The 25517-nt window shown below is 53.4% G+C and overlaps 2 protein-coding genes across 4 annotated transcripts in view; one reads left to right on the top strand and one right to left on the bottom strand.

Annotated features, from left to right (window-relative positions):
• Positions 1-24: 24 nt before the first annotated feature.
• On the bottom strand, positions 25-21636 carry GORASP1 (golgi reassembly stacking protein 1). The gene is made up of 10 exons (XM_031952444.1): positions 21468-21636; positions 10253-10333; positions 9891-10094; positions 8790-8804; positions 8581-8676; positions 8103-8233; positions 7415-7553; positions 6806-6950; positions 5839-5991; positions 25-1191 (listed from the first exon to the last, which is right to left on the bottom strand). Exons 1-10 carry the CDS (start codon positions 21528-21530, stop codon positions 974-976), a joined length of 1245 nt encoding a protein of 414 aa, XP_031808304.1. The 5' UTR covers positions 21531-21636; the 3' UTR covers positions 25-973.
• Positions 21637-21764: 128 nt separating this feature from the next.
• The window catches only part of TTC21A (tetratricopeptide repeat domain 21A), a 39254-nt gene continuing 35501 nt past the window's right edge, over positions 21765-25517 (top strand). For 2 of the 3 annotated variants that reach the window (XM_031952415.1, XM_031952408.1), the window contains exons 1-2: positions 21765-22251; positions 24898-25027. In XM_031952415.1, coding sequence (XP_031808275.1) covers positions 22225-22251; positions 24898-25027 — 157 coding nt within the window. In that variant the 5' untranslated portion in view covers positions 21765-22224. The remainder of the gene's footprint in view (positions 22252-24897; positions 25028-25517) is intronic. The other variant, XM_031952422.1, reaches the window with a different exon arrangement.

Genomic DNA, 25517 nt, shown 5'->3' with positions numbered 1-25517 from the left:
CAAGAGAACACAGAAAACAAGGACGAGCCTGCAAACTAGAACATCTTTATCGAAAGGCCAAGGAATCTCCCAGAGTATTAAAGGGTTCCCCGTCACCATCGCCCCCCCAGAACTGGGAATCACAAGCCTGCCACTGCCTGGGCCCGCCCCTCCCACAGACGGGCATATTTCGGGGGCTTTGCGGCCCAGGGGAGAACGGGGCTCAGGAAGGCCTGGTCCTTCCACCGGCCCCAGCCTCCCCCAAATCCCACCCCCTCAATTCCCACCACATGCACCCAGCAGCGTGGGCTGGCCCAGGGCGATCAGGCTGGGAGATGGCCCGGTCCTGCAGCAGAGCCCTGGCCCCTAATGATTGCACTGTGCAGCCCATCCCCTCCAGGGGGCCCCGGCCCCTCTCACTATAAATAATCGGTCCGGATTCAGAAAGGGAGACAGCAAGCCTCCCGTTGAGACAAAGACAGCCCATGGGCAGCCCCCTGGCCCTCGGGACCCCTCTGAGCCTTCCCTGCAGGGGCGCCCCGCTGCTTCCTTGGCCGGGCCCTTTGGCCGCCCACTGGAACCGCCCCCTGCACCAGTGACGGAACTGAGCAGCTCCAGACAGCCAGTTCCCACCCGTGCCATCGGTGGCTCGGGGGGCTTCCCAGAAAGGCCAGGAAGGTCCCCTCGCTTTTTTCCTACCCCAGAGATCCAGGAGTTCAGTCACGGGGCTCTAACTGCACAAAGTCCGCTTCCCCTTCGCGAGCTGGCCGGGCCCAAGGCTCCGAAGGCCCCCAGAGCAGCTGAGTCAGGGCAAAGTGCTCGATCTGGCATCCCGCCGGGGCTGTGGGCGGCCCGGGCAGCAGCGCGCTCCTGACCGCCCGCCATCAGGCTCCCGGTCTAGACAGCGGGGATCACCAGAGGTCGTCGGCGCTGGGACACTGGGGAGGGCACAAAGCCGGGCAGTCTCTGGGGGGCGGCCGAATGTGCGGAAGCGTTACTTGAGGGCAGGGCCCGCCTCCTCGGACTCGGCCAGCACCCGGCCGTCCCCAGCAACCGGCCCCTCTGCCTGGACTGGGAGGAGGTCGGGGGCTTCGGCCGTCTCCAGCGCTGCCTTGGAACAGACGTCGTTGGAGAGGCTCGCCGGTGAGCTGGGTTCCGGCTGCTGCGAGTGTGGCCTGGAGCCATCTGGGACCGAGCCTTCGGGAGCTTCATCTGAAAGCCAGAGAATTGGTAATTCAGTGGGAAAACACAAGACACAACGGACACGGCAGCAATGGCTATGAAAGACGTCCTGAGAGGTCGGGCCTGGCCCAAGTGCCCGGGAGGGTCAGGAGCACAACCTCTGACCCCTGAAAGCCACAGGGATTCCGGGCTCCTTGCACGGGCTCTGGTTGGTGAATGGGGCACCGGCAACAACTCCGGCCTAAAATCAGACCCGGAACTCTCCCACAGCAGGGGGTGTTCTTCTCCAGGCAAACGCTCAGACCCCCACGGGCAGGGAGCCACAGGGTCGGCCCCCCCACCCCCATCACTTCAGAAATCCGTGCAGCTCGGTGGTTTCTCTGACCCTCCTAAGGCCAAGGGCCTATGGACCAATGGCCTCCCATGGAGAAGTGCCCACAAGCCCTTCCCGACCCCTGCACAACTCTACGCCCAAAGCAGTCCCTCGAACTGCTGGAGGGATCCCCCAATCACGAGCTCTCCCCTTACCCCCCAAAAAGAAGGCGGTGGGAGAGGTGGGGTCCAGGGGAGGTGTGTGAAAATCCCAAAGCTGCTCCTAGCTCTAACACTAAGGAAAAAGCTTGAAATGCCAAAGGCCGAGAATGACAGGGAAAGATAATGCAGAATGTTGGAGGGGATGTGGGAAAACAGGGACACTGATACATTGTTGGTGGAATGTGAATACATCCAGCCATTCTGGAGAGCAATTTGGAACTATGCCCAAAAAGTTATCAAACTGTGCATACCCTTTGATCCAGCAGTGTCTCTACTGGGCTTATACCCCAAAGAGATACTAAAAAAGGGAAAGGGACCTGTATGTGCCAAAATGCTTGTGGCAGCCCTGTTTGTAGTGGCCAGAAGCTGGAAAATGAATGGATGCCCATCAATTGGAGAATGGTTGAGTAAATTGTGGTATATGAATGTTATGGAATATTATTGTTCTGTAAGAAATGACCAGCAGGGCGAATACAGAGCGGATTGGCGAGACTTACATGAACTGATGCTGAGCGAAATGAGCAGAACCAGGAAATCATTCTATACCTCAACAGCGATACTGTATGAGGATGTATTCTGAAGGAAGTGGATTTCTTCAACAAAGACAAGATCTAACTGAGTTTCAATTGATCAAGGATGGACAGAAGCAGCTACACCCAAAGAAAGAACACTAGGAAATGAATGTAAACTGCTTGCATTTTTGTCCTTCTTCCCAGGTTATTTCTACCTTCTAAATCCAATTCTCCCTGAGCAACAAGAAAACTGTCTGGTTCTGCACACATAGATTGTATCCAAGATCTACTGTAACCTATTTAACATGTATAGGACTGCTTGCCATCTTTGGGGAGAGGGAGGAGGGAGGGAGGGAGGGGAAAAATCAGAACAGAAGTGAGTGCAAGGGATAATGTTGTAAAAAATTACACAGGCATGGGCTCTGTCAATAAAAAGTTATTTAATTAAAAAAAAAAATGTCAAAGGCCGGGGAACCCCACAGAGAGCGGCTGAACCAGGAGAAGGGCCGAGGGGCCCAGAAGGTGACAAGATCCCAAAATGGCACCGGGGCCAAGCCCAGAGAGTCCAACGTCTCTGCCGGCGTGGGCAGCGCGCATTTAGGGTCGGGAGGCCGTGAACTTGAGGCCTCAATTCAGCCCCGTGGAAGGAGGGACCTTATTTCAAAGAAATAGCGAGAGTCACATTTAAAACGATTTTGGAGAGGACGGAGAGCACAGTGTTCCAGAAGAGAGAGAGAAGGTGAGCGTGGGGGTCCCCCGGGGGAAGGTGCACAGGGGCAGAGCCTGACCGGGCCCCTTCGGGCAGCACAGCCTGTGCTGACCCGGCCATGAGGGACCTGGCACAGGGTGGGAAAGGTTCCAACTGCGGGGAAAGCCAGAGCGGCTGCTGGGGGGCGAGGGGCTGCAAGCAGGGCACCGAGAGTGCCCCGCCCCCCACGAACACTTCCTCCTCCCAAAGGGACGGAAACAAGGGAGCACAATTCTCTCCAACCAGGGAGGAGGCCCCGGGACCGGCCCCACAAGGCCCCGCTCCACGAGACAACCAGGCCCGGGATTTCGTCATCTAAGGAGCGCCGGGGATCGGGGACAGCGGATCTCCAGGGGCTCAAGACAAAAACGCCAGAGAGAAAGACGGGAAGGCCCAAGATTGAAGGGCTGCCCTACCTGAGGCACTGAGCCGAGCACCAGAACAAAGCGGCCAAAGTTCGGTCCTCGCCCTCGAGGGGCTTCCGGGGTGACCAGGAGAGATCGGTAGAGGGAAGCCCAAGAGTCGGGAGGGGCTGAGGAAGCCTTCCCCGGAGGGGAGAGGGGTCCAAGGAAGCCAAGAAGGAAGCGGAGGGAGAGCGATTCGGGACGGGGGGAGACCAGAGAGCGAGCCCAGAGCCCAGCAACAGGGCCTTGTTCCAGAGGGGCCACAAGGCCTGGGCCCGAGTGGGGGAAGCCTGGGGGAAGGTGAGGAGGAAGGCCTGGGAAGGTAGGAGGGGTGGGTCAGGCAGGGCTCCCAGTGCAGAGGAGAACGCCGGGTTGTTACCGGGGAGCGCTGAAGCTTCCTGCGGCCGGGGTGACACGGGCTGCCCAGGGCTGCTTTTTTGAGGAAAATCAGGGTGGACTGAAGGGGGGAGAGCAGAAGGCCGGGTGAGAGCCTGGGGGGGGGGGGGGGGGGGGAGAAGGGACAGCACCAAGGGGGGAGGGGCGGCACTCACGGCCGGCCACCAGAGTTCCCGGGACGGGGCGGCCGGAGCACCGTGGGAGGCCTGGCTGGCTCCCAGACTGGGGGGCTCAGGGAGGACGGTGCTGGCAGTTAGAGCAGCAAGGAAGGGGGCAGGCGGGGGAGACGGGGATGGGGCTGCTCTGTACAAGTTTGAGATGCCTGGGGCCCATGGCCCGAGCCAGCAGGAAGCTCGACAGAAAGATGAGGGGGGTGAGGGCAGTGGTCGGCGCTGAATCTCAGCCAGCCTGAAACAGCCCACGGGGGATGGGGCTCCCTCAGCAACGCCTTCTGAAGAAAACATTCAAAATGATTTGGAGGGGCAGCCAGGGGGGCGCAGTGGCCAGAGCACCGGCCCTGGAGTCAGGAGGACCCGAGTTCAAATCCAGCCTCAGACCCTTAACGCTTCCTGCTGTGTGACCCTGGGCAAGTCACTGAACCCCCAGTAGCTCAGCAAAAACAATCAGTATGAAAGAGGAATTGTCGAAAGAGCTGGAGATAGAAGCCAAAGCGGGATCACTGGGTGGGCCCAGCAAGGATTCATGTCCGATACCCGTCTTGTGTGAGAGAGAGAGAGACAGAGACAGAGACGGAGAGGGAAAGAGGAGGAGAGAGAGAGTGAGCATGGGGCCTGAGGGTCAGGCCTGGGACCCTCAGGGAAGGCCCAGGGGGATGTTTCCCAGGAAAGGTGAGCTCTGCTCTGGGCACGTGGGTGGAACAGCCCGGCTCTGGTCTCCTTGATCCCCTGCCAGGGAGGCCGGCCACTGGGGGGCTGGCCCCGACCCCCTCACGCCCCGTGGCCCGGGCACCAGAACAAAGGGGAGGTGGCGTTCAGGCCCTGTCAGAGCCCACGGAACGATCTTGGAGAACAGACGTGGCCCCAAAGGGCAGACAAGGGTGGACGGCCCCACAAGCTCCCGGCCCGAGGCCCTGCCTCTCCCGCCGAGGGGCTGGAACCTCCGAGCCGAGGAAGGCTGGAGAAGGTGCAGGAGGAAAAGGGACAACAGTGTCCTGCCAGACCGATCCTGCCCCCTTCTGGACAGGAGGACCGAGGTGGCCGATCGGGAAGAGCTTGGATGAAGCCTTGGCTGAACTCCCCCGGCCACAGGGGTCCAGAAGGCTCAGCCAGACCCAGGGCAGGGCCCCGGCGCTGACAGAAGGCCTGGAGACCCCGGTCAGCCCCACGTCGTCTACCACTTCAGCCAATCACCTCGATGAAGGCGGAGAGCGGGAACCACAGCCAACCCCCGGGGTTCGAGATGTGGCCAAGCCCAGTCAGAGGATGCTTATTAGCCCACGGCCTGGCTGGAGAGCAGTCCGTGTCTGAGTAGGGGGGAGAGGAGGGGGGTGTGATCCCCAAGCTTATACACGTCCGCAGGGTGACACAGCAGCCCCGCAGGCAGCGTAACTGCAGGCAGAGCCTCTGGGATCGCAGAGGGACTGGGGGGGGGGGGCCTCCCTCATTCTACCGGTTCTGGACCCCCACTTTGGGACCGATGCTGGGATGGCGGCGAATGGGCCAGGGAGCACATGCAAGGGGAAGAGTCCCAAAAGGCTCCTTTTGGGCCCTACAGGGTCCCAGCACGGACGGAAGAGGAATGAGATTTGTCTGCTGGGCCCCAGAGGGAGCCCCAGGGGAAGGTCTAAGCCACAGAGGCCATCTGGGGGCCCTGGGCCGCCTGTGGGCATCACTCCCCAGAGGCTTCTGAGCAAGGGCTCCTTGTCACCTAGGTGACTGAAGAAACGCCCTCAAAACTCCGGGGGTGCCGAGTGCTCGGCCCATGTTCCCCTGACCAAGGAGCGCCCCCAGGGCCGGGAGCCCCGCGTCAGGCGTGAGCCGGTTAAGGGTCCTCCCACCCTGGCAGCCGGAAGGAGGAAGGCCAGGCGACTGTGCCGGGCTCTGGGGAGCACTCACTCACTCACCGTTATTTGCAAGTGGCTCTCTGCTGGGGAGGACGCTCTCAGTTCCCATCACAGACTCCCCCAAAGAGGGGAGGGAGACGGAGGAAGCCGTGCTGGGCAGGGGCGCGATGTCAGTAGTGTCCAAAAGGGCAATGCCCGAAACATCAAGAAACCCTGGGGAGAAAGAGGGATGTGTCCTTCAGAGGCCGCTGCCCGCCGCCCAGGCCTTGGGGCCCCACCGGACCCCCCTTCCCCCCCCCCCCCCTGCTGCTTCTTTCCTGCCCTTAGGGTGTTTCGGAGCGACTAGTTCTGCCACTGCTTTCCCCAAACTCGGAAATTCCCAGGGACCGAGCGGGGTGGGGGTGGGGGGGGGCTGCCAAACTACCCAGACTCCTGGCACCACAGGACAGACCCCACAGCTGATGGAAGCCCAGGGCCCAGCAGGGTCATCTCTAAACCCAAGAAGGAAGGAAGCGGGAGAGCTGGTGTGCAGTGGGTGGAGCCCCAGCCCCGCAGTCAGGAGGACCTGAGTTCAAACCTGCCTCAGACACTTAACACTTCCTAGTGTGTGACCCCAGGCAAGTCACTTAGGCCCAACTGCCTCAGGAAAAAAAAAATGTAATAAGGGAGAAAAGAAACATGGCAGGCCCTGGGGGGCCCAGGCTGGTCTAAAAGGGAGTGACCAAAAACCATGGGGACGGACTTCGGAAAGACCCCCTGCCTGGTCCCATCCCCCCCAGGGGGCCACCCTCTGTAAAGCAAACACCAAAGGACACCGCCCCGGAGTGCGGGAGGCCTGTGGTGACGCATCTGGGGTCTGCTGCAATCACACCATCTTCTCAGAAGGCTCTTTGGGTGCAGAGCCGCACGGGGGTCTCCTCTGAACGCCTCCTTCTGAGCAAAAGCCGCTGCGAGGCGCAGCATCTTCGGGGCCAGAGAGGACACCGAGTCTTTCTCCGTCTCCACAGCAACGAGACCGGGCCCTTACCTGGGTCCATGACGCGCTGGACGGGGGGCGGAGGCTGAAGCGATGTCCCCACAGGACAGGCGTCGCTCCCGGAAGCTGCGGACCGGTCCACGTCGAGGACGTCTGGGGCCCCGTCGAACGGGGAGTCGGGGGCCTGCAGCGAAGCCTGCCATGGACCAAGAAGCCAAGGGGGCCCAGGTGTTACTGGGCATGAGGGGGAGGGGGGCCCTCCCCGGCCCACCGCTCCTTGTGGGGTGCTGGGACGGTGGTGAGCACCAGAACCCCCAGCCCGCGCTCCACCCCCGCCCTCTGCCCCCTCCTGGAAGGAGGTCAGAGCGGGCCTTGCCAGGAAACATGAGGAGTCCCCTAAATGAAAGGAACTTCAAGGGTTCTCAAAGCCAGTCCTGTTTCTGGCAGCACTTGGTCCATTCCAACCCCTCAGCTTCTGAATCTAACATCCAGGAATCCCCGACTTCCCTTGTTTTCTAGCCCATTCTAGCAGCACCCTGGGCAGCAGCTCCTCCGTGCCCCCGTCACCGCCCCCCCCCACCAGGAGATAGGATGCACCACAGAAAAGACCTGTGGGAAGCCCGTGGGGTTGCCCACGTGAGCGGGCCGACCTGCTCCTACCTCGGTATAGCCTCCCTGGACCGGGCTGGACGACAGGGTCTCGGGGGGGAGGGCCGCGGGCAGACCGGTCTCCTGGGGCTTCTTGGGGCTGACCGTCGGGATTCGGTGCAGGTACCCATATCCGATTCCACACCCTAGACTGTGGGACACCATAAAGAACAATGGGATCCAGGTCTTTTTGCCCCGGGCTCCACCTCCTCTGTCTCCTCCCCTGGTTCATCAGACTCTTTATTATAACAACAGCCGGCCCGCAGGGCTGATGGGCAGCCCCGGGACCCCAATTCGGACCAGGGGGTCTCTCTAGAATTAACCACTTTAGCCTGAGCAGATTTTTAAAGCCAGGAGGTGTCGTTGGCAAAGTAAGACCACCCGCCAAGACGCCGGTCCTCCGCTGAGTTCTCCGGGACGCGGAGGGCTTTCTAAAGCCCAGCTCGGTCCGGCCCCCATTCGGACAAACGGACGGACAACGCTGCCGCCCCCCGGATGTCTGGCTCGGGCCCGGCCCGGGCAGTCACCCGATGCCCAAGGCGACCTGGTCGCACCCGTGAGTGAGGGCGGGGCTTTCTGCGGCTTCTCGTCGGCGGGCCAAGCTAGCTTTATCGATAAGACTCATCCCCGAGACAATGAGCGCCCACCCCTGGCAGGGAGCCGAAGGACCCATGGGTAGGGCCACCCAGCAGGACGGTACCTTCCTTCTCCACCCCAGGCACTATTGGGAGTCACAACCACCTCACGGCATAAGTCGGTCTCGGAGTTATAAACCATCAGCTTCAAGGGCTTCCCCTCATGGGACTCGATGAGCGTGAAGAAGTCCTCTGACTAAGGGAAAAACAGGACACCTCGCCACTTTAGCCCTGCGACCAAGCCCCTCCCCTCCCCTCCATGGGGCACAACGGACCCCTCGGCACAGCCTCCGGCACAAAATGGATCCCAGGATCTGGAGGCAAAGCTCCATCATGACCATCTGCTCGGCTTTGCTGGAGACGCCGAGGCAGGAGGGCGCAGGTGGTACAGGCCCTCGGGGGGAGGGGAGGGGAGGTGGGCACAGTCCTAGAGGGAGGAGGGCGCAGGTGGTACAGGCCCTTGGGGGGGGGACAGGTGGATACAAATCCTCTGAGGGGGGAAGAGAGGTGGACACAGCCCCAAGGGGGTGGGGGCTTCCTCACCTCCTGGAGAATTTGGTCAGAGCCGACCACATAGTCCGTGTGGGGCATTGCCAGGGCGGGGAGAAGGCCCACGCCTGGGAGAAGAACCGGGGGCCCCTCAGTGTCTCCCGACAAACAGGAAGACCAAAAAAACCCCGGTAAGACCTTTGGACAGAGGGTCCAAATGGTCCCAAAGGAAGCAACGAAAGGTTGGAAAGGGAGCGGAACACAGTGGGCTTAACGGACTGGAGAATAAGGCGGAAATGATCCCTTTTCGAAAAGCAAGTCCCTGAGGTGGGAGGACAAAGGACGGCCACGTCTCCTGGGGACAAGGGCCAGAAATGAAGCCCGACCCACAGTCCTTGAGGGCAAGGCTGAACACCGTGATGCTGCAGAAAGACCCGCTCTCCGAGGCTTTCGTCACAAAGCGGCTGTTCTGGATTCTGGGAGTGGAAGAGGGGGCCGACCCCGGGAGGCTCCCCCCGCTGGGAACAGCCCTGGGATGGGGCGCCCAGTTCCAGGCAGAGGGGGTCCAAGGGGAAGGCAAACTGTCGGGTCAGAAGGGGGGCCAGCAAAGAGCAAGCCCGCACTGTCCCCCAGAGGGCAGGGAGGCCAAGGGGGCAAAAGAGAAAACAAAGCCCCGGAGGGGGACTGGGCCGAGGAATGGCCAAAAGCCACCGGGAGGCCCAGTCCCTCCACCCCCCACAGTGCTCACAATTTGTAAAGCCCTGGGGGGAGACCCTATGCCCAGGGAATGGGGGGCCACTGAACAAATGGTGGAGAATGAATGTAAAGGAGCAGCCCCCAGGCTGGGGGAACTTGGTGGCTGTGGACGAGCCGGATGCGGACCAAAGGCCCCCCTTTGGGGCAGAATCTGTGTGGCCGCTGGGACGGCCAAGAGTGCTTTGCAAACCCTAACCGCTCTATACCCGGGCACCAAAACCGGCCTCCCCTGAGGACCCAGTTTGAGGGATTCAGTCCCCAGAGTCTGGAGGGAGAGGCAGCAGCCAAGGCCGTGGGGAATGGGCTTCCCTGAGGCTGGGGAGGGAGGAAAGCCCCCGTCTGGAGGGCGTCGGGCCTGATGCCCACACTCGGTGCCGGCCTGGGACAGGACTGACTGAGGAAGGCCCCCACAGAGAAGGAGAGCAGGGGGCCGAGGAGCCCAGCCACTCGGGGGGTCTGCAGCATGGGGAGAGATGGGGATCCTTCGGCAGTCAGGCAGGACTCAGGGGGAGAGCAGGAGCTGCCCGAGCCAGGGGCTGGCCCACCCCCAGCCCCAAACATCCCCAAACCGGGGCCCTCCCTGCGGCACAGCGCGGCCGTCTGCTTACCAACACGTGCCAGACGTGCTCGTTGGCCCTCTGGAAGCTGCAGAAGCGCACGCTGGCCCCCAGCAGGCCCTGGCCCCCCCACATATTGCTGGGGACCACCTCCACCTCGCGCACCCTCAGCGTCTTGATGCTGTACACCTCCAGCTTCACCGGCTTCTCCATGTTGGCCTTCAGCAGGTCCTTCAGGGTGCTGCTCTCCTTGTTCTGCCATTGGGGAGAGAAAGGGGAGGGTCCCCCAAAGCTTCTTCCTGTTAACACATCCTGAGACCCACAGAAAAACCACCCCAGCCCCACCCACACAAAAGGAGGAAAACCTGCCAGCGCCCAGGGTAAGGCAAAACAAGGGCAGCCCCTGGACTCACCAGCCTGGCGTGGCCAATGGTGATGATGAAGTCGAAGAAGGGCTCCAAGCCGGCCTGCTGAGCGGGGGAGTTCTCCTGGACCTGCAAATCGGGCCCAACATCAGACCGAGAAAACCTCCCAGCACTCGGAGCGTCCTCTGCGAGTCTCACCGCCTCCTCCCCCCAGCCCCCCAAGGCCTCCCGGGGGCCTCTCCGGGCCTCCCTCTTAAGAAGTCCCATCAAAAGCAGTTTTATTTCCATACCCAGAATCCCTGGCCCACAATCAGCACTTCATAAATGCTCACTGACACAGAAGTAGCGAGGAGGGGAGGGCGGCGGCAGGAGCCGAAGGAGCTGCAGCAGCAGCAGCACTAGTAGCTGTAGCAACAATAATAATAACTAGGACTCATGTAGCACTTTAAGGGCACTTAAGAGGCATTTTCTCATTGCTCACAACTCCACGGGGTAGGCTTCCTTAACACCCCCATTTTACAGACGAAAAAAATGAGGGGAAGGGACTTGCCCAGAGCACATGCCAGAAAGTGTCCAAGCTGAATTTAAACTCGGGCCTGTCCGGCGCGGGGTCCCGGCTCTGCCCGCTCTGTGACCCGATATGGAACGAGCAGCCTTTTTGGAGGCTCTGACTTACAGATTGCCCTGGGACCACCCACCCATTAAACCCGGGAAGCTGAAGGAGGCATTCAGTGACTCGGGTCACTCAATCCAATTATAGGCAGAGACCACGTCCCTGGAGTCCTGCAGATCAGGGGTCTGGGACTGCCCATGGGATGGGAGTCCAGGGCTGCCCATAGGATGGAGGGGGGAGGGGGTTCAGATCTCGGATCTAACCTTTCTTTTGATTCACCCACTGTTTTCCCCTTTAACTGACTACCTAAAGTAGACGACTTTCTCTTTGGGAAAACATTTCTAAAAACAACCAGCAAGCCCTTCCCCCTACATTGCCAACGGCTGCCAGATTGGGAGAAATGGGAGAAGAACGTTCCCGTGACCTGTGCATTTGGGGAGGTGAAGGATTACAAGCACCAAGCGGCTGCACGAGCCCCGGCCAGATTCATTCTGAGAGGGCGTGAGGCCCCCCTGAGGAAAGGGCAGGATCTGGATGAGGAAGAGAAGGCAGGTGGTTGGTGGCAAGCACAGCCTGGCCATGGGGTATTCCACGGACAGAACCAGGAAGACACCGAGAGGGTTCTAGCAAGAAGCCAGCTGGGTAATGGGCAGGCAGGGTTTAGAGCAGGAGCCGCCTGGCGAAGCCCTTCTAAGGGGAAGCTGAGGGAGGCCTGGGCAGGTGGTGGCCAAGTTCTAACCCCAAGTGTAATCCTGTGCCAAAGGGAATAAAGGCAAGGGTGGCCAGCAGGACTTAGCGTTGTTGGGCTTCACGGGGACTCCAAAAGGTTGGGGTTCAGACCAGTATGACGAGGTTTCTCAAAAGAATCTGCAGACTTGGACCCAAGTCAAGGGGCAAGGTTTATTATAATTTTGACGCCAATTAAAGCGGGCTTAGTTCCAAAAGAAGTTATAAGGACCAGGAGCGAGAAGATAAATTTACAGACCAGGTGCTTCGTGTCACTGATGTGCTACTTCTATGGCTCAGAAGTGGGCTTGTCTCAGAAACCTTGTTATCGCTGCCCAACTGATTGTTATGGGAGAGCCGGCCATGTTTGTGCAACTACAGCCTTCCCAAGGCCAGGGAACCTTAGGGTTAAGGCCAGGGAGTCTTAGGGGTACGGCTACATCCTCTCTGGGATCTAGTGAGAAAACAACTGTGCCCACAGTTCAGGCTAGAGTCGGCACAGTCGTATGCAGCCCCAAGCAAGGCCTGCAGGTCTCCCCTCTTCCACAAAGCAGCACAACTTCTTAGCTCATTATCCACTTACTATGTGCTAGCACTGGGTCAGGTTCTGGGGATTCAAACTCAAAAAAGCAAAAAAAAAAAAAAAAAAATCCTTGTACAGGAAGAGCTTAAGCACATCCTCCACTACAATTACATTTAAATTATATACAAAGTGCCCCATCCCAGCAGAAAAAGCACAAACCACTAGGGGGTCCTGGGAGCGCAGAAAAGGATAGGAGGAGGAGCTAGGGCTCAAAGCTAAGCCAGGAGGAAACCCGTGGAACAGGGTCCAAGAGGGGTAGCGAGGAGCAATCTGGCTAGCTGGGGAACTAATGTCAAGCCTCTCTTTAAAGAGAGGCCCAACTCTGCCCAAAGGGCTGTCAAACTGGGCATGGCCTTTGACCCAGCAGTGTTTCTACTGAGCCTGTATCCCAAAGAGATCATTAAGGAGGAAAGGGACTCAAAAGTGCGAAAATGTTTGTAGTTTTTGTAGTGGCAAGGAACTGGAAACTGAGGGGATGCCCATCAATTGGGAATGGCTGAATGAGTTATGGAATATTATTGTTCTGTAAGAGATGACCAGCAGGAAGATTTCAGAAAGGCCTGGAGAGACTGACAGGAACTGATGCTGAGGGAAATAAGCAGAACCAGGAGATCATTATAAACAGCAACAACAAAACTATACGATGATCAACTCTGATGGACATGGCCCTCTTCGACAATGAGATGAACCAACTCAGTTCCAGTTGTTCAGTGATGAAGAGAGCCAGCTACATCCAGAGAGGCCTGTGGGGACTGTGTGGATCACAATGTAGCGTTTTCACCTTTTTTGTTGTTTGCTTGCGTTTTGTTTTCTTTCTCATTTTTTTTCTTTTTGATCTGATTTTTCTTGTGCATGATAATTATGGAAATATGTTTAGAAGAATTGCACATGTTTAACATTTATTGGATTATTTGCTGTCTAGGAGAGGGACGGGGGAAAGGGAGGGAGAAAAATCTGAAACATTAGGTTTTGCAACGGTAACTGTTGAAAATTGTCTTTGCATATATTTTGAAAATAAAAATCTATTACTAAAAAAATCAAGAAAAAAATAAAAATAAAGGCTAGAATCCATCTGCAATACTGTTTCTTTGCATTGCTTTATACAAAAAAAGGATCATATTGATTCTGTTTGTCAAGTTTATTATAATAAAGAAAAACCTCACTTGGAAAACCCCATTCAGGCTCATAAACAAAACAGAGCTCCCTCTATCCAGCCCTGACCTCTTCTAAGCTCCAGTCCCACATCTGCTGCCTTCTGAGCATCACAAACTGCATGTCCTAGTGACATCTGAAGTTCAACACGCCCATCCCTGAACACAGAACCATTTCCACTGTCAAAGGCACCTCCACTCACTAGCCATCCACTGCAGACACGTAGCTGTCCCGAGTTCTGAACTCGGCCCACATATCAGACATGAACTGTCTTCACACCTCCCATCTGGACTACTATTGGCCCACTAATCGTTCTGGAGAGCCTGTCCCCACTGCAGACCATCTCCTCTTCAAAGGCAAAGCAAAGTTCCTAAAGTACAGAATCTGCTTGGTGGACAGCTTAACCATACAGAGTCGTGCCTTTAGATCTAATAATATTGCTAATGAGACAACACAAAGAGTATCATTATGAAGAAAAAAAGAAGTAATGCACAAAATAATGAAGAGCAGAATGACCAGAGATAAGACAATACTGTCAATAATAACAGCAATGCTGTTTTAAGAACCCTGAGCAAGTAAGTCATTTTGACTAGCGTAAACACCCAAATTAATGACGGACATATGAAGGAATCTGTAGTCACAGAAGGAACTAATAAATGGAAGGATGTATAGAATGATTTTATAAATATATGTCTATTTGTGTCTAATGGTAGCCATCTTAAGGGCAGAGGGAAGGGAAGAAAAGAAAAAAAAAGTAAGAAAAAAAGAAATTTGCATGATAATTGTATTAATATTTAAAAGGAATAGCAAGTTATACATAATAGATTTGTAGTTTCATGTGCTGTCATCTTTTTATTTATGATGCTATGGAAATGTTTATTTTATTCCACAAATTAAAAAAAAGTTAAAACAAAGTACGTAGCAAATTTCACAGAGAATGCATTGAACTTATTTTTATTGATGATTATAACTTCTATACTCAATTCATGTTTTTTAAATATATGGAATTTCTTAAAAAACAACTATAACACTGAAAACTTTTTTTTACAATCCCTATTATAATTATTACATAAATGCATTAAAGAGTTGCAAAACAAAACTACACAACACAAAAAAAATCTATGTGAGCTCTGGAAAGTCAGACCAAGCCAGCCAGGCCTCAAGTCCAATCCCAGAAATACACTGGCTGCCTATCAGCTGAGTAATAAGCTGGCTCACTGTTCATTCCCAGAAGCCTGATGAGATGATGGTAGTTTTTTTTCTGCCTATCACATATCAGTAAACTTTTAACTGAAGCAGGGAGGCATTGAAATCTGCTTCAGTGAAGGTCTCACTATATGGACAATGTCATAAATATTCAAAGCAAAGAATCAGTCCTTAAAAATTTCAAATAAAGGGCCAACTAGTTGGTGCAGTGGATAAGAGCACCAGCCCTGAAGTCAGGAGGACCTCGGTTGCAGCTGTCTTTTAAGAGCTCAAAGCATATGAGCCCTTTGATCTCAGAGGCGAGATGAATGAGGACGGAGACTCATAGAGTGTGAAAAGAGCTCCAGTTTATTATGCCGAACAGCCTTATTAATACACATTTTTGCAAGTGTGATCAGCGGTGAACAGCAGACAATCCCCAATCACCATTCAGAGAAGCAGCTCGTGGGTATTGGGTATGCCTATGAGAGGAGAGCGGATGCAGCAATTTAGCAACTCACTCACAGGCAAGAGGCCCTGTCAAGGCATCATGAGCAACTAGCTGTGACCCTCCGGCTCAACACCTGTTCCCCATGATCACAAATCATTGCTCCTTACTCAACAAGGGCGTTTCTGAAACATGGGAGAAAATGTATTTTGCACCAAAGGCTGAGGTGGCCTCAGTACTCCCTCTCGGTAGAATCCCATACCTGAGTTCAAATATAACCTCAGACACATAACACTTCCTAGCTGTGTGACCCTGAGCAAGTAACTTAACCCCAATTTCCTTAGCAAAAAAAAAAAAAAAAAAAAATTTCAGGTACAGAGATATGTGCCACCCACAAAAACTTGCCCCATCTTCCATCAAAAAGTCAGTCAAGGTCTTGGAGTGTGAAAGGAACACAATATTTTAGATCACCATAAAATTATTTAGGTAATTTATTTAATCAATATATTAAAAAATTTAGACTTCATTCACACAAGCAAAACTTCAAGTTACTTTGATGGCATCTAAGAACACACTTCCCAAAACTTAGATCTCCCTGACATCATTACATCATTGATTGTGGCTGAGTCCTTAATGAGCAGAGTCATGAGAAATGCTCTATTTTGTCAATGAAAACTGATGAGTTTTCAGTATTCGTGTTATGGGTTCGTACACTAGTCACAAATGATTTAAACTTTGCTCAAAGAAGAAGCTGTGAAATAATTCTAAATCGGTGTTATTTGACAGCCTACTCTATGGTATTTAAACCAAATAAATCTGTAGCTTCCTATGAATGCTTAAGAAATTACTTGCTCCTTAAAAAGGAAAAAAGAAAAAAAATCAGGTTTTGGTTTGCTTTGTTTTGGTTTTTTGTTTTGTTTTGTTTTGTTTTGTTTGGGGGGGGGGGGGCATAAATTGCTAATGTCCAAAACCTGGAATCGAAATAGTCAACAGTTGAATAAATGACAGTATCTTAAATATGATGAAATGTGCCTCTGTCTTTGAAAATTAAGAATAAGGAAAACAAAACAATTTGGAAAGAGATATGAAATAATGCAAAGCCAAAAAAATCATAACCACAAGAACAGGATGTATCCCACTTGTGAAAAACACATACTGAAAAGGGGACAGAACAAATGACTAATGAGCTATTATGAATACATTTTATGCAAAAATTCATTTAAAAATGTAAATAGAGTTTAGTTTTATTTAAACTCATTGCATAACTTTTTTACTTTAAATACATTTGAAACTTTGAATAAAAAATTCTAATAAGGAAATAATTTTTAAAATATCATGAAATAGTGAGTTTTTCCCCCGTCTGCTGGTTGACATCATCAGGCAAGAGTCTTTACAGAGCGTGGAGATGCACCAGGTGCACCCTCCAAGCAGGTGGCTCCCTCAGGCGTCAAGAGCCAGGCAAAGCCTCCGGATTCCGATCAGCTGACAAGCAGAGCAGGTGGTGTGGCAGCTCCCTAAATGGCTGGTGGTACACTAGTGATTTCCCCACACGGGGGACGGCCGATGACGGGACAACGGCCAATCTGTGCCCGGGAGGGGCAAAGCTTCCTGAGGTCCTTCATCATCCACAGGAATGGCTAGCATATGCAGGTGATCCTTCACATAGCTGGGGGATCCTGCTTCAGAGTCAGGGTCTCCCACAAAGACAAACAGTCTCCCGTACCCCCGCCGGTTTCCAGAAATCCGAGGGAGGACAAGATTCTTCAAGAGAACGTTTTCAGTGGCAGATGTAGCTCTGAGGTTCCGTCACGTGTCACTCCTGGTGATCCGCTCCCAGATACAGACTAGAGGTGCCAGGTTCCGTGGCAGACACAGGCTCCACACCTCATAAACACAACCAGAGGGTGGAAATCCAGGGTTTCTGACTGGTATGTCTATCTGCAGGGGGGCACCCACACCCGTCAATGCCCTGGAAAAAGCCCCAAAGGGAGCCTCTGTCTCCCTGGAGAAAAATGGGTTATTCTATATTGGGATGTCAGTCATGGCGAGGGCCAAGGAAATCTTTCTTGTGTCACCTGGAGCCCTCTCCTCAGCCAAGAGAAGAAGGCAGAAAGCAGACAATTGGCCCATAGTCACAGAGGCCTTGTCTCTGGCTCCTAAGCCCAAAATAATAATCACAATAATGGTGGTGATGATGATGATGATGATGATGAGAATAATGTTTGATGTATGATCTGAAAATGCCCTTCAGATTCCTAAGCAAAAAGAGAAATGGCAGAGGCTCCTTTTGGGTCCGGCACCCATCCGAGGCCTCGTCCTGCTGGGACACTGTTCCCCACACACGGGCCTGGCTCCAGCATGTTTCGTTCCCCTCCCTGTCAGCCCTCCAGCCCTGTGCTCTCACCACCTCCCCTTCCACTTGCCAGGTCTGGCCTCAATCTAATCCATTGTTGTGGATCCTGGAAAGGGTATAGCAACCTACTCTGCTGTGACTCCACTCACCAAAACAGCCGTCCCCACCTGCCCCCATTCCCTCTGGGTTCTTGAGAATGTCAGCTCCCTAAGGGAAGAGGCTGCCTTGGCTTTTGTTTTTGTATCTCCAGCTCCCAGCCTAGCCCAGGAAACATAAAGTGTGTAATAAGTAATCTGTTTACCTTTTAACTATTCAAAAAATAAAATGAAAGCCCTGAAAGGTCGGGCCACATCCCAGTATAATTCCCTTTGTTCAAAATGTCAGTTTTAAAGGTTTCTGGGTTTTAAGCAACAGGCCTTGAACAGGAAAGGCGTGCTGGACCAGTAGAAACGGGCCAGAGATCACTCAGAACAAGGAAGTGCTCCTCACAGCATTCCATTCCTGGATGACTCCCAAAGGCGCAAAAAGCCAGACGTCCACTCCCGGGACAGAACCGCTCCAAAGGCTACAAAGTTGGTTGCTGCACTGAAATCAAATCTGCCTGCGGCCAAGCACCATTCTCGGTGCTGAGGTCTGCCTCGGCAACTGTGCGTAAGCTAGCTCTCCCTTCCGCCTTACGGCCCACCTAACACGGCCGAGGAGAGCAACGTGTCGGCCAGAGGGTGATCTAATTTAGAGGCCCCTGACAGCCCAGCTGAGCTTCCCCTTTCCGCTGAGGCCGACTGTAGCCTAACCCCATTTAACCAAATATAGCTTGGAGAGGAGCCTCCTGGAAATGGGCGGCCCGAGCCGTCCCTGAGAGGTGCCAACAGGCCTCCGTGGAGCTCTGCTGTACGTGGTCTTATCCTTCAGCTGTTCCAGTCCACTGAGTGACCGTACATATTTGCAAAGCAAACAGTGGGTTGATTCTGAAGAAAGCAATGTGGACTCTGATCAGTGGAGCGGGAAAAGGCCTGGAAACAGGAAAGGGAACTGTGCGACCTGTGCCAAACAGGACATGGCGGCTTCTGAGAGAACTGAGTCACATCTGAGAAGATGGTTTGGAAGTCCTAAGGAAGGAAGGACACGACAGGCAGGGGAGAGGGCGAGCAGCAAACCCACAGGAACGACACGTACACGGGCACCTGCCTGGTGAAGGGCAAGTGGTGGCAGCGTGGAAATGGCGTTCAGTCAGCCCAGTAAAATGGGCCACATGCAGAGGCACCATATGGAGAAGGGCAAAAGGAAGGGAGCTGGTCACTGGAAAGCGTGGAAGAAGGAGGGAAGCCAACCTAGCCCCTATCTTGGTAGCCTGGACAAGGCTCCCTGGGCCTCAGCTCCTCATAAGTAAAATGGGGCCATTCTCTAGCAGATTCCCTGGGATCCACCTGTCAGCCCGTGGCTCTGAAGTCAGAATGGGAGCCACGCTGTCAGGGGGGTCAGTGGATGGATGGGAACCGTGTGTCTTAGAAATAGAAGAGAACCCCGATCTGGAATTTGGGGTACAAAAACAAAAGACTTCAAGCACTAATAAAATGTAATAGAAAAGATGTCAGAAATAGATGTGGGAATCCCATAACTCTCCTGGCTGAACCCTAGTGAAGCGAGTCTGAAGGATCTAAATGTAAGATCCTTGAGGGCAGGGATGTTCTTATCTTTGTATCCGGCGCCCAGCCCAGGACATGGCCCAGAGCAGCACTTAATAAACACTCTTTAAAAAGACAATGTTTTCCGTGACAGCACACGGATCACCTCCACAAGATTGCTGACTGGCTCGCAAGGGGGGAAGGGAGGAAAAACTTTAAAATACATGTAAATATGTAGCATAGCATATACATGGTTTTACATATAATTGAGGAAAGGATAATTTTTTTAAATAAATGCTTGTTGACTGAATATGGTTTGATATTCCATGAAATTCACCTGCTAAATTACTTTCCCTTGGCCGAACCAAAATCCATGCAAAGTGCCAGGCATACAACAGGTGCTAAATAAAGGCTTACTACCTGAAAGCCAGCCGAGGCCCAGCTTCAGACGTCCAGCTGGTCAGCTATGATAAAAGCCAAATATCACCAAGCTACCTCTCTTCTTGCCAGGGGTCGGCACAGGTTCTCTCCCAGCAAAGCCAGATGCTTCTTCTAGGGGGGTTAAAAACCAAACAAAGGTAGGCTTGGGAAACATCCCCGTCATTGGTTTTTCTGCACAAACCCCTGCTCTTGGGGCCAGCTGTGCTCATCAAACAGCGTTCTGAGGAAGAAGGCCCCAATCCTGGCTCTGCCGCCTGCTCCCTGCAAGGACTCAGGCCAGTCCCTTAATGTTCCCAAGGCCTATCTCTCCAAAATGAGAGGTTGGGCAGGTAGCCCCCAGAGCTCCTTTCTGAAGCAAAGATGATCCCACTATTATGATTATGAGTACTATTTGCTAGCAGGGGGGATGGCTGTTCATGGAAAACCACTTCCAGTTCTTTGAGGCCCCTCTGAAGAGACACCTCCACAGGCCCTGGGAGCCAGAAAGCTGGTGGGAGTCATCTCGGGCCCAATTCCTCATCTGGCTGGTGAAGAAGGGAGTGTCCAGGGAGGGGGAGGCCCAAACCACACGACCACAGGCCTGGATTTTAGTCTTCACTCTCCCCATCGAGCGGCCTCCAGCGAAAGGGAACTTTAAGGATCCCAGATGAGAAAGCACCTTCCCCGGCACCATTCCTGCACCCCTTGGAGAGACGGCTCAGCTGGTCTGTCCGTGGAACCAACCGGCAGTGGCGAGTACAATTCTCAACGCAGCTGGGGACAACACTGACTTTTATCAAGACTCAAGAGCTGCCCCCGGGGATGAGCAGGCAAGGAAATAACCTCAGCCTGAGACAAGGCCTAAGATCTGAACATGGAACTTCTTAAGAGGCTTCAGCATGGACAACCACACAGGTATCTTTGCTCCTAATCACTAGTAATAAGAGAACCCCAAGGTTTTACCTCACTCACCCTGCAAATTGTCAAAGACTAAAAATGACAACGGTCAATGTTGGAAGGGTGATGGGAAGATGGGTGGGCTAATACATTGTTGGTGGAGCTGTGAATTGGTAAAAACAAACAAACAGGCAAAAAGCAAACCAAAAAAAAAAAAAACCCATTTTGGAAAGCAATTTGAAATTATGCAAATAAAGGGACTAAAATGTCCATAGCCAGAAACTCCGTTACTGGGCTTATACCCCAAGGAAAATATGAGAAGAAAAAAGTCCCCATAGATACGCAACTGTTTCCAGCACCACTTCTTGTGATGGCAAAGAACTGGAAACAAAGTAGACACTCATCAGCCGGCGGATACATGAGAGCAATGGAGGATCACGGGGCGTAGGAAAGCAAGTCTGTGATGCAGACACCTGGGAAGAGCTCCCTGAACTGATACAGAGCCAAGGAAACAATATAACCAGCCAGGGAAACAATATAACCGCGCGGAATGAGAACAAGCCGGGTGCAACAAACTTACTGGGCAGTGGGACTCCAATGAAGAGCCTGCCCCGAGCCTCCGGGGACGCCCCGAGCCTCCGGAGAGACCCCACTCCCAACATTTCCATCATTTGCATTAATTTTTTCCTTAAAAAAAAAATCCTACGCGTTACAGGGAGTGGCGGGGGGGGGGGGGGGGAAAGGGGGGAGAGGGCGAAGAGGGGGTGGAAGGAACCCCGGAGAGGACCATGATGACGTAAGGATGTCAGACTTCGGTAAAATGTCCTAAGAATAAGGGGGGGAGGGGCTGCCAGCAGGGTGGCCTTGGGGACGCACCGAGAGGGATTTCAGCCTCTAACGGGAGGGGGGGGGGGCCCCACAGTCCCCGAGGGCCCAGACGGCGGAGGGAAGAGGCTGCCTCTGGGATGATCCCCTTCGCTGTGACAAAAGGGGAAACTGAGGCCCGCGGCTTGGGGACTTAGCGAGCCGGGGGCAGCCTGGAGGCCATCTTGTCCATTCCCCTTACGGAACAGGCGGGGAAACTGAGGCCCGGATCCAAGGGCTTGCCCGGGATCACCCGGGGTCACGGGACCCCAAATGGGGCTGGGCGAGCCCAGTGACAGCTGGAGAGCCTGAGCCCGGAGCGCTTCCCGCCCCCCCCCCTCCCGGCAGCCGGCGCGGACCCCGCCGACCCCGCCCTCGCGGGGCTCTCTTCGCTCACCCCGTGCAAATGGAATCCCTCCGCGCCGCCCTCGGGCTGCTCCGCGCTCGCGGTGAGGCCCATGGCCGCACGTGTGCCCGGCGGCCACTGTCAGGCTCCGGCTCCGGTCCGACCCGGTCCAGATCGATACGCAGGCGCAGCTGTCGGCGCGGCAGGCGTCCTCAATAGAGAGCCGAGCCGGGGCGGAGCGTGCGCCCACTGCCCATCGACCTCTCTGGGATGGATTACCCCGCCAGGCGCCCGAAGCCCCGCCCGGGGAACGTGTTCCGTTGCCAGGGCGACGCTAAAGTTGCTAAGGACGCCTCGGAATCCTCCGACAGTCGCGAGCTTCCCCGAGCGGGAGCCTGGATCCCGGTCCCAACTCGGAGCCCGACGCGACCCTGCCCGATCCGACCGACCCCGGCCCTGCCCCTTGCCTCGTCCTTGCCCAACTCCCGCCCCCGACCCTGGTCTTGTGCCGCCCTTGCCTCCGGCCCCGGCCCCGGCTCCTCTCCCACCTTGCCCTTGAGCCCTTGCTTCCAGCTCCTGCTTTGTCCTTGCCCCGACCCGCTCCCTCCCCAACTCGAGTCTGACCCTCTGGCCCCTGACCCCAGGCTTCCTCGGCCTGGCCGAAGCCAAAGTCTCCCCGTGAGTCTTTTCACCCCGATCCTGGGCCTCCCAGCCTGGATCCGTCGCGGGGCCCCTGACCCGAGTCTGGCTCCCCTGCTGCTTCCTTCAGAGCCTGATCCTCCCAGGCCTCCGGGCCCCCGGCCCCAAGATGAGCAGCAATGACTCGTCCCTCTTGGTGGGTGGGGGAGAGAGAAGTATGGAAAGAGGGGTGGAGAGGGGGTCTGGGTCAGAGGGCGGGGGTCCCTGGCTACGTCTGCTAGCCACAGTCCCTGAGGGCCCAGACGGCGGAGGGAAGAAGCTGCCTCTGGGATGATTTCCTTTGTTGTGACAAAAGGGGAAACTGAGGCCCAGTTTCTTAGTAAGCAATGACCTCCTGCACCCTGGCGTGCTGCTTCTGCAGGAGGTGACCTATCCAGAGACAAATCCCCCTGGAGTTTGGAGTAGATCCCACCAAGGCTGGGGGGCACTGGTCAAGCCCCACGGGCTCCTGGGTACTGAAACCTCTCCAGCACCATCCCCCCCCATTGCCAGGACTTGGGGCATTCCTGTCCGGGTATCTGAGACTGAGCTTCGGCACTGGTTCCTGCTCTGGATTTTGCCTCTAACTTTTCCTTATCTCCCCCACTCTTCTTCCTTCCTCCGCCATGCCTGAGCAGAGCAGCGTTCCTCCTTCCTTGTCATTTTACAGCCTTTTGGTTCACTTTGCAAGCCTGCATCCTGTGCTAGGTTGACACCATCCCTGGCAGGGCTCTGTTATCCCTTTGGCTTAAGTCGGGGTCCAGGGATCCAGACCCTGGTCGTCCTCTTACCCAGTAATCCAGGCAGCAGCCATTCGAGAGAGGCCAGGTGCTTTGCTGACTTCCCAAAGATGATGAAAGCATCCCCCGTGCTCCTCTATTCCCTTACTCCCCCCAAGCCTCCCAACCTTACCCAGCTGGTCTTTCCGTAGCTGAACTGAGAGGGAGAGGGAGGGCTGGTCAGTAGTTGGAAAAGCTCCCTGGGGACAGGGACTATTTCAGGGGATGTGTTTGTATATCCAGTGCTTTGCACCTATTAGAAATTAAGTGCTTTTTAAAGAGACTTTCATTTCCTCCCTGTCCCAGGTCTCAGAATCGAAGAGTGTTATTAAACTCATGCAATACTGCTATTGCTTTGGGAAAAGGTGCAACACTGGCATGGCAGCGACATCCCCGACTCCTTCCCTACTTGGGAATCCTCTATTATGCATTATATTCCCCAAATAGAATGTCAGCTCCTTGGGGGTCAAGGACTGACTGACTCTTATATTTTTATATAAAAATATCAAGTGCAGAATAGATTCTCAATTCTTAATAAGATTAGCCAATAAACATTTATTAAGCACCTACTATATGCCAAGCATATGGGCAACTAAGCCATGATAGTGTACAGGGTCTGGAATCAGGAAGACCTGAGTTCCAAACTGCCTCAGACACTTACTAGTTGTGTGATCCTGGGTAATTCACCAGAGAAGGAAATGGAAAAGAACTCTGGTATTTTTGCCAAGAAAACCTAAATGTTGCTGACTCCCAAACATTGGACGTGATTGGAATGGCTGAACGACAAATGTGCCAGACAAGGTGCTGAGCGCCAGGCATACAAAGAAGAGAAAAACAGAGAATTAGTCCCTGCCCTCAAAGAGCTTACAGTTTAATGGAGACAGACAATACTGAAAGGAAAACAAAAAGTGGGAGGAGAGGGGGAAGAAATTGTGTTTGTGGCCAAGCAGAGCAACGGGTGGAAAACAAAGAATTGGCTTCTCTAAAAGGGCCCTTCAGGAGGAGTTTTGTGCTTGTCCTCCCATCAGAGGGGAGGCTCAGCAGAAGGTTGCTGAGGAGGGCGTTGAGTACCAAAGCTTGTTTTTTAAAAAGAATCTCTCTGGGTTGGTTTGTGATCTGTACTGATAGAAGGAACGTGTCCATCAAGGTCATGAATCCACTGAAGGACTTTTAAAGTTTTCATTTTCTCTTCAATGAATAAAACTCCATTTTTTTCCTCTGGAAAAATGGGGGATGGAGGGGGAAACCCTTGTAAAAAATTCTTCATAGTCAAGAAAAATTTCCAACTGGAACATGTCCAAAAAATGTCTCAAGCCATACCCATCACTTCTCATAAGGTGGGTAACGGCTTTCATCATGGGTCCTTTGGAAACCATGGTTGTTCTTTGGTCATTGCTTCTTAAATTGTTTTCTGTTTGAGGCAGTTGAGGTTAAGTGACTTACCCAAGGTCACACAGCCAGGAAGTAAGTATTAAGTGTCTGAGGTCAGATTTGAACTCAGGTTCTCCTGACTTGAGGGCTGGTGTTCTATCCGCTGCACCACCTAGCTGCCCTCTTCTTAAGTTCTTTAAAGCTGTTTGCATTATGATGATCATTGTTCTGCTCATTGTACTCTGCTCAGTTTATCCATGTCTGCACGAGCTTCTCTGAAACCATTTCTCCATTTCTTACCACACAGTGCTTTTCCATTATATTCATCTACCATAACTCGTCTAGCCATTCCTCCATTGAAAGGCACCCCATACATTGCCAAGTCTTTGCTCCTTTCAAAAGAGCTACCTTAAATGTGTTTTTACAAATGCATTTTCTTCCACTTTCTTGGATCTCTTTGGGGCATATTCCATTGAAGTGTTGAGGCACTAACAAATAGTGTGGTTCACCCAGCAATGATATATGATTCCCACAAAGTAATTTGTCAAATCATAACCACTAGTTAAATGTGCAAAATTATTTCCGTGCCATTGCTATTTTAGAGTATTTCCACCAGCTACTGTGGTAACTCAAAAGGTTTTTCTCTCCATTAGGCCGGAATAATCTATTATTGTCAAGAAAAATACTTCCGACATGTGCAGAATGCGGCTACGGAAGGCCTGGAGAAATTCAGCAATGATTCCATTCTGCAGTTCTTCAAGGCGTATGGACTGCTGCGAGAAGGTAATGAATGAGCGAAGGCCTGGGCCTGGCTATCTGGGGACTGGGTATGTAGTGTCAGCCAGGGCAATGCACACAACAGGGGAAAAAAAAAAAAAAGGAGTTATATAAAGAAATTTCTAATTTTTAAACCCATCAACAAATAAATGAGTTGGTACTTGAGGGGTACTGTGCTTTCATGGAAGGTGTTTTTTTTTTTTTTTTTCAAGGAAGCTAGATGATCATTTGCCAAATAGCATGTTTATGTCATCTTTAAGGTCTATTCCAATTCCAAGATTCTATCAGTCTTTCAGAAACATTTATCAAGAACCTACTAACTGTGTAGATAAAGCATGTGATAATAAAGCTAGATAATGGAGTCACTACTGTTGTATTGTCAAGGCCTTATAATCTAGAAGGTAATCTGGGCAAAACACAACAACCAAACCATTTGCATTACAAAAAGAATGGATAAAATCATAAAAAATGTAAAATAAGAACGTGTGTGTGTGTG

Source organism: Sarcophilus harrisii, chromosome 1, assembly GCF_902635505.1.
Source record: "Sarcophilus harrisii chromosome 1, mSarHar1.11, whole genome shotgun sequence".
NCBI classification, from domain to species: Eukaryota; Metazoa; Chordata; class Mammalia; order Dasyuromorphia; family Dasyuridae; genus Sarcophilus; species Sarcophilus harrisii.
The sequence above is the reverse complement of the archived record's forward strand: the minus strand, read 5'-3'. Positions and strand labels throughout refer to the sequence as shown.

Excerpts from the sequence above, each read along its gene's own strand:
- GORASP1 (XM_031952444.1), bottom strand. The coding sequence starts at position 21,530 with ATGGGCCTCACCGCGAGCGCGGAGCAGCCCGAGGGCGGCGCGGAGGGA. Across the intron at positions 10,095-10,252 it reads CCATTGGCCACGCCAGGCTG|AACAAGGAGAGCAGCACCCT; the intron begins GTGAGTCCAGGG and ends CCCCAATGGCAG. Across the intron at positions 8,234-8,580 it reads CTGACCAAATTCTCCAGGAG|TCAGAGGACTTCTTCACGCT; the intron begins GTGAGGAAGCCC and ends TTTTTCCCTTAG.